The sequence below is a fragment of the Schistosoma haematobium genome, chromosome 4, assembly GCF_000699445.3.
Source record: "Schistosoma haematobium chromosome 4, whole genome shotgun sequence".
Classification (NCBI taxonomy): Eukaryota; Metazoa; Platyhelminthes; class Trematoda; order Strigeidida; family Schistosomatidae; genus Schistosoma; species Schistosoma haematobium.
Window position 1 is genome coordinate 46,526,415 of NC_067199.1, and position 10,688 is coordinate 46,537,102.

The 10,688-nt window shown below is 33.3% G+C and overlaps 1 protein-coding gene across 1 annotated transcript; it reads right to left on the bottom strand.

Moving 5' to 3' along the window:
* Nucleotides 1–1,430: 1,430 nt before the first annotated feature.
* Nucleotides 1,431–9,518, bottom strand: MS3_00008217 (uncharacterized protein). Its single transcript, XM_051216570.1, has 7 exons — nt 9,372–9,518; nt 9,119–9,335; nt 8,745–8,837; nt 6,621–6,671; nt 5,605–5,669; nt 1,931–5,308; nt 1,431–1,880 (listed from the first exon to the last, which is right to left on the bottom strand). The coding sequence occupies exons 3-6, from the start codon at nt 8,824–8,826 to the stop codon at nt 5,096–5,098; spliced, it is 411 nt and encodes a 136-aa protein (XP_051067172.1). The 5' UTR covers nt 8,827–8,837; nt 9,119–9,335; nt 9,372–9,518; the 3' UTR covers nt 1,431–1,880; nt 1,931–5,095.
* Nucleotides 9,519–10,688: the final 1,170 nt, after the last annotated feature.

Consider the following 10,688-nt stretch of genomic DNA (forward strand, 5'->3'; position numbering starts at 1 on the left):
TTTGAAGAAATCTCTTTAGAATTGTTCGTCAGAATAAATTCACATTGAATTCATACGACGTCTTCAATATTAATTACATAAAAATCAATGTTATTGTTACTGGTACCGTAACAACAATATTAAGAATTATTATTATTATTACTAAGAATATTACTGTTGTACTGAATGTGAATTCCAGTAAGTAGATTGTATTCTCCTGACATCCATTTCGTCAACATTATTTGTTGGATTATAACATTGTTTACAGCTTAACACCTCAAACCAAATCACTTCATCATCTTATGAATATGATTACTTGTTTACAAATCGGGAACAGTGTCCAATGAAATATTCTTCATTTCTTCCCAATTTCATACAACGAGTTTTGGTCAATTCAGTTTGCTCTGAGGTAAGTTCACATGGAACGGTTTGAATTTTACAATTTGAAGCCTGTACAACTGTATGTTTGTTCGTCACTCACTATATTTGTTATCGTTGTTTTGTTTGATGGTTCGCTGAACCTCTTACGATCTGCTTGAATTGACGTACATTATACAACATTGAAAGTTTGTCACAAACAAAACAACTTGCTAGGAAAATCTGTTTTTATGATACTAAACGATACAAATTTGAGTTTCACGAGGAGTATCGGTTTCCTGAATATTTCCTGCACAATAATGAAGATGAAAGTTGACGTCAGCAAATGAATTTCACCTAATGTAGTCTTGTTGGCTTACTCGCCTTCTCTACTACATGTCACTTTGTTTCGTCCTATTTCCTCCACTTTATTCCTCTCTTTACCTGAGATAGTCGCATTCTATCAAGTTTGAAATCACAACCGTCAACAAATCTTCGAAACCAAATAGACAAAATGAACACCAACTCAGACTATCGACATAAATTATCTCAAACAGATGACGGAGGACAGATGTAGGTCTTTGATCAAACGATATTGATTGCTGACAATGAGAAGAGAAATCATTTTGACAAACAGTTGCACCTGAAATTTCAGTGACTGAGCTCTTCAATCTCTCCTGAAATCTGACTGGATATCAACCTAAACCTAATATTAAGTAGGTGTGTTTCAACAGACCATAAACAGTGGCGATCATTGTCAAAAATGATGAACGTTTATCAATGATAATCTGTAGATAAATATTTTTAAATGTGAAACGTTGCTTGCTTCAAAACAATGAAGTCGAATAAAAAACCTCATCAGCTCCAGCTGTGATGTATATGTGCATAGTTGGAGTTTGACAACGCCTCAATCAGTGACACCTTCTATGAATCGTAACCACCAAGTGAAATCAAAAGCCAGAAGCGAGGATGTTCGAAAATATGTTTGATAGGCTATCAATGTATCGAGGATCATCTGATCTAATCTGGCTAGCGATTGCAGGTGTTGGTGAGCACGGCGTTCACACTCGTGATCTGGTGCGGATGCATGACCTATCGCCTTCAGCTAGGTGAGTGCATTAAAACTAATATGGTCAGCATCCAATGTCGAAAGCTTACAGAGCCATTTATTTTGGGGATTTATTTAACCCTACACAGTTTCTATTCAATGAAGAAAATCACACAAATAGTAAAAATCATGTTCTATATTTTGTCAATAAGATTACATTACGTAAACAACCATAAGAATGTACATAATTCCAAACTATTTAGGTGAATAACAATATGGAAAGTGTTCTAAAGAAGTACGAAATGAAAACAATTTGGAATAATAATAAAAAGTTATGAGACATTTCTGAGAATCATTCTTCACTTCGGTTTCTTTTATGTAGCCGTTTCCAAATTACAAAACCAACACATCCAGCAAAGAAAGTGATGATCAAAGGAATCACTATATACAAGTACCAAGATGATTTCTTCTCTAGATTCTCTTCAGTAGTCATGTTCTGAAGAAAAACAAAATATAAGCATTTATTACTAAATATCAAATATTTACCGAGTGTTCACCAGTTTCTTCTGTAGTTTCCTTGGGGCTTTCTGTAACCGGAAATTCACCAGCGCTCGATGTTGTTTCAATGTGTTTGATGGGTGTTTGTGTACTCAAACCATTCACATCTGGGTTCTTCTTAATAAACAAAACAAAAGCATTTGTTATCAAATGTGAAATATTGTTCAATCAATTTAGTAATCATTATGCACAATTGTCATCATTGATAATAGAATAATATTCAAAAAATAGTTACTCAATTTGCATTCGTACAATCATTTAGAACATCAACTACCGATTTGACTGTCTGTATGCTGAGTACACACCATTCTGAAATTAATAGACGACTCAATTGTGTGATGAAATTTGTGTTCTGTATGTCGTATCTAATCACAATCCGAATAAAAACCAATAAACTTAAAATTGATTTTTTAAAATTAAAACAATGTGACCAGGTTACATATTACTCAGCAGAGAGTCAGGAATTCTCGTTCTGAACTTCAACAATGGAGTCTACTTCAACTAATTATCAAAACATGAAACACAAATTCCAACAGGTTACATTTCTTCAATCAAACTGGTTTCATCGGTATTTTGCAACAATCCACATAGATATGCGGTTTCTAAAATAACCACACTTTCAATGAGCTGAAATATCATTATCTTTTCGAGTATTAGTGTCAATGAACGCTTCAATTTATTGTTTACTCATTCCATAGAAAGAAATCATGGTACTCATATGGGATCAGTGGACGTCAACGTATACAAAACTTTAATTTAGTCATTGAGGGTAGTGTACAAGTTATTTTTTACTCGTAAAGAAAAGATGTTCCTTCGAGTGAATGGGTGTACACGAAATGTGTAATTTTCCAATATTGGAATCGACCTGTGAAGATTAAGAATTACTAACCTTAGCGCGGCAGTTATTAACTTTCATGTTATGAGCATCCTGGTCAGTATCATCAATGCATATGTTCGCTTCATCACACCAAAAACAAGTTATACTCGATGTTGTTGCGTTTTGGCATGCTTTAGGCGAAGTGTTTTTTATACAATAGTCTGTGAAAAGAATGACATGATTTAATTTGAAGTTGCCAAATAAAAGGTAAGTGAATTACAAAACATGTAACAATAACCCAATAAAATAATGGTGATTTCGGCGTTAAGTGACCATTTCACTCACTGGAAAATTGTCACTACGATGCATAATGCAATATTCAGTGCACTATCAATTTCAATCATGTTTTGCAACATCATGTTTGAATTGACTGAAACTATGTCAAATGTCAAGTATGAACGATGGATTTCAATAACTGTTTACATTCAGACGTGTACGAACGATGCTGTCAGTGGACTCAGCAAGGCACGTTACATTAAAGTTTTCATTGTTGTACAGTTTCTTTAGATGACATCACTTTTGTGAATGAACCGAATTCAAGAAATTCATTTGTTTTCAGACTTAATATCGTGTTTTAATTATGTCAATCCAGTCAAACGACAAAGGAAGTCTGACATCGTTTTTAGAATGATCAATGATGATTTTCTTGAAGAGATTTCAGTCGACCTACTGTGGTTGATGATATGAAAGTATGTAACTGCATTCTGTTATTTGTGCTGTCAGTTAATCTATGAGACTAGTTGGATCGGTAAAGATTCATTGATGATGACTGGAATATCTTATTCGCAGAATATTGACGGCGATCTGATTATTATATCATGGAATGATTCTCTCACTACTTAAAATATTATTTTAGTCGACTAAAACATGGTGAACTAAAATATGTTTATAGTTACTCAATGGACATATTTATGAGAAGGCACACATTTTCATAATGTGGAAATAATTCTCAAACTGGCTATGATAAATTGTAATTTGGAGACGTGACTTATCCATACCTTCAATTGATCGTATATGTATGACAAAGCAAAGATTTTGGAAAATAGGCAGTCGTTTCCGAAGTATTCGCGAATTCACTACATCAGCAAGATTACATTTCACATGTATCAAAGGAAAATTCGGACACTTCCTCGTCAACGCACAACCAACTCACGGACATTTAATTTTATTCAGAACTAACATCATCTCATTTATCGTTTAGTTGCTTTGTGGTCAAGTCACTTTTTGGTCAAAGTGAAGACTTCAATATTGGTTCAAAATGGGTTTTGAATCCTTTTCATCATTCAACAAACGAATCGATGTGTAGTTATTATTGATATATGGAATGTCATTTAGGATAGATACCTCGATATCATGTGGTAGTAGAATAAAATTATACATGGAATGTTCAAATCGTTGAAATAAAAGTGATGTTTTCAAGTGTGAAGGTAGTGATGGCTGATTAAATAAGTTATAACATACGTCTGACAGCTTCATATTCCACCCATGTTCCACTGTTGATCCATGTTGCAGGAGTAGTTATGCGAGATGGTGCTGCATATTCTGTGATATATTTAACAAGAAAAGACATGTAAAATTCAGAATTCGTTTATAAATACAACAGGGTATTTGCACCATTTAAGTTGTGGTCTAAACACGGAACTGGTAAATGTCTCATATAAGATAAGTTGCTGATTATCTAGTATGTTCAAAAATTAATTATGTACATCAAAATCGATCAATGTCCATTCAGTACCATTCGTTTTATTCTGTTTCATACAATACACACTTCATTTTGAGTGGAGACTGAGTACTGAAAGTGCGACTTGTGTACTGTAAGTTAAAAAATAAATGAGTGTAAATCTCATTTCTTTAATCTCATCATTCATATGTCCAGAAATCTGAATTGACACCATAACGATCTCGCTTTGAATCATTTCTGTGGCATCATCAAGTATGATAGTTGTTGAATTGAATGCATATGAACTTGTATTTCAATTCATTTTATAATAGTGGTTCTATGTTCGAGAGCCCTATTCGCAAATATCAAACACTTTGACAATTAGCTTACACTAATATTCACAATCAGTTGTGACACTGAAATTTTCCTACAAGGAGTGTGAACATCTATCTAACGTTGAATGTTGAACATTAAATGAAATTTGAACAGTGCTTTTACAAGACACATATCAATTTCATTTTGCACAATTATCCACAACACTTCAACGACATTTATATCACTTGTTTTTACAAGCAAATCAAGTCTTTAACGTAAACTGTAAGAAAACTAAACTGGATCACTGTGATAGAATAAAGGAATGTTCTGTATTGACGTGCTGATAAACAGTGTAAAAACAAAAAGTAATATAACACAAAAAGATGACTGATAATGTGAGTAACCAGATATCAATGTGCTGACAACATTCGTTGAAATGTTTCTTACTTTCTCCACATTTGAATTTACCCATGATTACCGGGTTCCATTCAACGTCTTTAATTTCCGTTGGAATCTGAAATAAAGTGTTGATAGTTTGAGTCAAGTTCTCTCAACGCACAACCTCCTACATGAAAATGAAGTGATTCACTTCTTATTATTCACTGTTTTAAACAAGTGATTGAATGAGATGTGTCATAAAAGGTTGAATAATTGTGTCAAATATTCTGTTTGCACATTACAGAATGTTGATACATTCCTTTTGTGTTCAGTGTAATTAGATATATTTGACAGTATTCATAAACATGAAATAGTTGAGCAATCTGAAGTACGTGAAACAAAACTACAGTTGCATTCAATTGTGCGACTTACGTTATCATAATACAAAATTATCTTCCCATTCGGATGGATTAGGCAAGTTACCTTGGCTGTAAACTCTACAATTAGAAAACCATCGATATTTAGAATTTGGGCAAAAGCAATGATCAATTTGTCGGTAAATGTAACATTGTATAAATCAGCTCATAAAGTGACCATATTTCAGTGAATATTTGCTGTGTTATGTCAAATATTTTCCTCAGTTGACTTCATGTTAAATAATTCTAAGTGCATGCCATGAGAATGATAGGAACATACATCCTTCTAGACGAATGTCAAATGCCTAAAGCTGTACAACTATTGTATTATTATTATTGAAACATTCAATCGGTAATTAGACCATTGAAATCCTATGGTCAATGAAGTATTCAGATGTATGCGATATACATTTTTTAATGCCTCCTGAAACAATCGAGACTGTGTACACATGACATAAGATTTGGAGTGTTTGCTTACAAATTGGACTTGGGGATTGAATTGTTTATATGGTCACGTGACATTTCAGTCGATCAACTGAATACGACCATAGTGTTTATTTGTTGTACATGAGAAACGAATAGCCTCAGATAGATGGTATTACGGATATTTTTTAGATGACTATGAGATTATTGGTTGGATAGATGAATGTGTTGTGTACAGAACTGACTTTGTGACAAACATACAACACAATTTATTTATTTTGAAACTGAAACTGATCATCGAATTCAATTCAAGCTTGTAAACGTAAATGAATCACAAATGAAATAGGATTGTGACCTGATTTATCCACTATAGTGATCTGTATTTTACTCATCAACCTTAGTCATTTCCAAATCACATCAACTATTCTTCAAATCTTTTTCAACGTCATCAAGCGAACGGTGGATTTCACAAATAATTCTACTCTCAATTCTCTGAAAAGTGACAAATTCTTACATGTTCAGTTTCTGAGACTAATTGAATCTGACATACTGTGAATAATCATATGGAATGAAGATGTAAGTGTGTGGATTCCACATGTGTTGACTTACGTTTACCATCAACGTCTTCATTAATAAACCATCTGACAGCAAGTAGTTCTTCTGAAATAATCAAAATAATGATGGATGTTTAAATATCTGTATAATGAATATCTTATGTTATACATGGTGACAGTGAGGTTAAATAAACAAAGGTATTGGAAAAAATTTTATAAAACAAGGAAAGTTTGATAGTTAATGGCTTAGATATTCATCGGGTAAGGGTAGCTCAGCATGATAAAATAACATAAAATGTTGAAACAGAGATGAAGTATAATCGGAATGATTGTGGAAATAAAAACAAACCGGTTAGGGGTAGAAGATTTGAAGGGAAGATGGAAGGTGAAGCAGGTGGCTGTAAAAGAACAAGAGTAATGAGAAAGAGAAAAACTTTTTAATACATTAAGACCATGGTAAAAGAAGAGGTTGCACCAGTCTCTGTTGTACACATAATTCTGGTTTTTCAAAATGTATTGCTCTTGTGGAGCTAGGTATATAGGTCGTTCGATGCGTACTTTGTCCAAAAGAATTCAAGAACATTGTCCGGCGTGGCTAAGAAGAGGAGGCAGCGGCTCAATAAGAAGTTCTATAATCGAACACCTTGTGAACACAGGTCACTCAATCAAGGCAGACTCTGCGTTCAAGGTCATCTACAAGGTAAGTAGAAGCCTTCCTAAAACAATTAGACTGCATCTTCTTTGCATTGCCGAGGCAATAGCCATAAATTTTGAAAAACCAGAATTATGTGTACAAAAGAGACTGGTACAACCTCTTCTTTTACCATGGTCTTAATGTATTAAAAAGTTTTTCTCTTTCTCATTACTCTTGTTCTTTTACAGCCACCTGCTTCACCTTCCATCTTCCCTTCAAATCTTGTACCCCCAACCGGTTTGTTTTTATTTCCACAATCATTCCGATTATACTTCATCTCTGTTTCAACATTTTATGTTATTTTATCATGCTGAGCTACCCTTACCCGATGAATATCTAAGCCATTAACTATCAAACTTTCCTTGTTTTATAAAATTTTTTCCAATACCTTTGTTTATTTAACCTCACTGTCACCATGTATAACAGAATTTTATTATCAGTATTATTATCACCCTGTAAAAAAAATAATGAATATCTATCACATTTAATAAATGAACGTATTAACACAGACTACATTTGCATGTAAGTTATGATCTTCATTCTGAGATTTATTGAATCGTTGTAGATAAATACTCAAGCATCTCTCATGACGAAACTTCAAAAAATATTATCAGCTTCATCCGTATGATAAATGTATCAATCCATTCAACTAAGAAGAATATTTTGCTTCTGTAACATCTGTTCTAGGAGCTTTAGACTGTGGTACGGACCTTTAATATCTAACTGGCAATGCCCATATAATAACATTTTCTGAGATTCGGTTATCAATCAATTCTGAAAACTGACCAAAAACGGATGTTTGGAATATGGGTGTTCTAGGTTGTTCTGGTTTGAGTTAACCATCTTATGATAGCAGAATATTATTATTCTTTGATTGTTCATCTGTCACATGAAGTGTCTGTATTCAAATTCAGTAATACTACGAATGTCATTGCAAAGATCGAATCCACAACTCGATGGTAAACAGACAGCAACTCAAAGACATTAGACTTGTATGAACGAAGTAATTGCTAGAAAAGTGTTGGAAGACATGAAGTATGATTTGATAGTTCATGGATGTCAATAATTCAAAATGACTTCTCTCACAACATCGCTTATTGTTGCACATATGATAATTCCGGTTAATTTAGTCTACAAAGATGTATCGTGTTGATGCCGATATCTGCTATCTTGTAGTTTTGATAGACTGAAGAGTTGGTAATTGGCACTCGGACAATAACATCACTTGTTTTGTCATTTCTACCCTTCCAATGTGTTTGTATTTTGAGATGAAACTCTGTTTTGTTTAATATTTTTCACATGATAGTAATCAGAAGGTGTTGTGAAACACAGAAGTTCTGGTACGAAAATCACACAAACAAAACAATCATCGTGTGTTGATAAGCTCTTGTGTAATAATCAAGCCAAATAGAGAATAATGTATGCAAAATAAATTGTGGGAATAAGTAACAAAACAAAATATAACTGAATAATACAAGAACTCACTCTCATCCGAAATCTCAATATCAAGAAATTTAATTTTTAAAGTAAACGGTCTGATATATCCGAAGCTGTCTTCTCCGTGCATATTTATTTCACCTGTATTTATTTATTGAAAGCATGAAACATGATTGATCATTTTACATTGAATGAACTAAACTAAATAATTAAATGAATTGGATGAACTGCATCTGGATTGTTATAAGGTGTCACTTTATCGACACAATTTGAAGAAGAAAGAATATCGGAAGAATTTTTGCATGTCTCAAGGAGAATAAAACTAATTTATTAAAGAAATGAAATCAACTTGGATTCATGGACAGAAATGTTTTCAAGAAAATAAAGTTATAATTTGAGGTGAAAGAAAATTACTGACTTACCAGTAGAGCCAATAGAGAATTCTGTGAACTGACTACCGTAATATCTGGGCGACAGTTTCGGTTTAACTGTCTAAAAAGGCGTAAACACAGGCACAAGTACCTTCATCAAAAAATGTATTCAGCTTACCCAGAAATAATTGCGTATATTGAAACTTCCATTCACAGCTGGCTGAGACTTGTTAATACTGATGCTCTGGAAATACATATAATGCTGAGACTGAGTACGTGTATAACGATCAAACTGATTACTTACATATCGATATGACCGGTTTTCAAAAATTACTTTTTCCAAAGTCATCCATTCACGTTCTTCACAATGATCCTGGCATTTGAAGAATTCGTAAAGCCAGACGACGATCAGAAAAAATGACATCGATTGAGAAGATAACATGTTGTGTCTAAAATGGTTCAGATGAAATAAACAACGTTATCTCATTGTCTCGATTCTCAATTCTAGTTAGCATGCTCAATCAACACTCACCTCATCTTCTTGTTCAAAGTAGTAGGTCATATTTTAATAAAACGTGTCAGGTTTATATAGATGTTTGAAGTGTAAGGTTGTTTACTACTGATTCGATGATTCAAACTGACCATTAGAATGAATATACGTGGTAAAATCGTATGTTCATTGTTAACCAATGATAGACGTAGATGAGACCATCTTTATTCAATATTCTTCTGGCTGTTGAGAACATGAGCTGTAATTTATCCACAGATGTTTGAAATTCCTGACCCCTATTGATGAAACCTATCATGGACGTGATTAATACTAATTTATAGTCAACGATTGGTTAACTTGTAATTCAAAAGTTCTGCTCATATGTTCATGAACAAACAGTTGGTTGTCTGTAATAGTCTGTTAATTGACATTTAATAGTGCACAAAATGTCGTTTACTCAGGTATTACAGACTGTAGTCGAACACACAATTGTTCTGTAATTTCGTGAATTTATCAACATCAAAATTGTGCTCAGTGATACATTATCCGTTTTATGTCGTTCATCATGATCTAATTACCAGAGGAAAACATATCTGCATATGTTTTAATGTCAATCAGTAATTGTGCTCAGGAAGAGTATGAGTCAGATTATAAATTATTCGATGTGATGTCTCGTTATATCTACTTGTGTATTTTACATATTGTTATTAGGAAATATGTTGCAAGTACACAATATGACTTACAGCATGATTTTATGGTTATGCGATGTCAACTGTTACAGCTTGTCAATTCTTGCATATAACCTATTGCTTTGTACTGTTCTCCATTATCCATTCGTCAGCATTGGAAAAAGGGACTTTGATGTATTGCAAAGAGATAGCAAGGATTGCGGAGAACCTTTTGAGGTCATTATTATTAGAATGGTGGATAAACATTCATGTTTAGCTAAATCGTGACTGGTGTTCTCTTATCACGTAGTAACCACCCATTTCGTTTATATGTCTCCCCTTTGTATATCTTTTGTTAGAACGAGACATTAATGCATTAGAATCCACGTAAGGAAGCAAAAATATAAGAATCCTAATATACTTTATACTCTTAATTTTTCAATGTAATTTTGTGATGACAGCA

What these genes read in the sequence shown, in the direction of transcription:
- MS3_00008217 (XM_051216570.1), bottom strand. Translation starts at nt 8,826, where the DNA reads ATGCACGGAGAAGACAGCTTCGGATATATCAGACCGTTTACTTTAAAA. An exon ending in TATTGAGATTTCGGATGAGA is followed by an intron (nt 6,672 to 8,744) that starts GTGAGTTCTTGT and finishes TGATTATTTCAG; the next exon opens with AAGAACTACTTGCTGTCAGA. An exon ending in TAATTTTGTATTATGATAAC is followed by an intron (nt 5,309 to 5,604) that starts GTAAGTCGCACA and finishes ACTTTATTTCAG; the next exon opens with ATTCCAACGGAAATTAAAGA.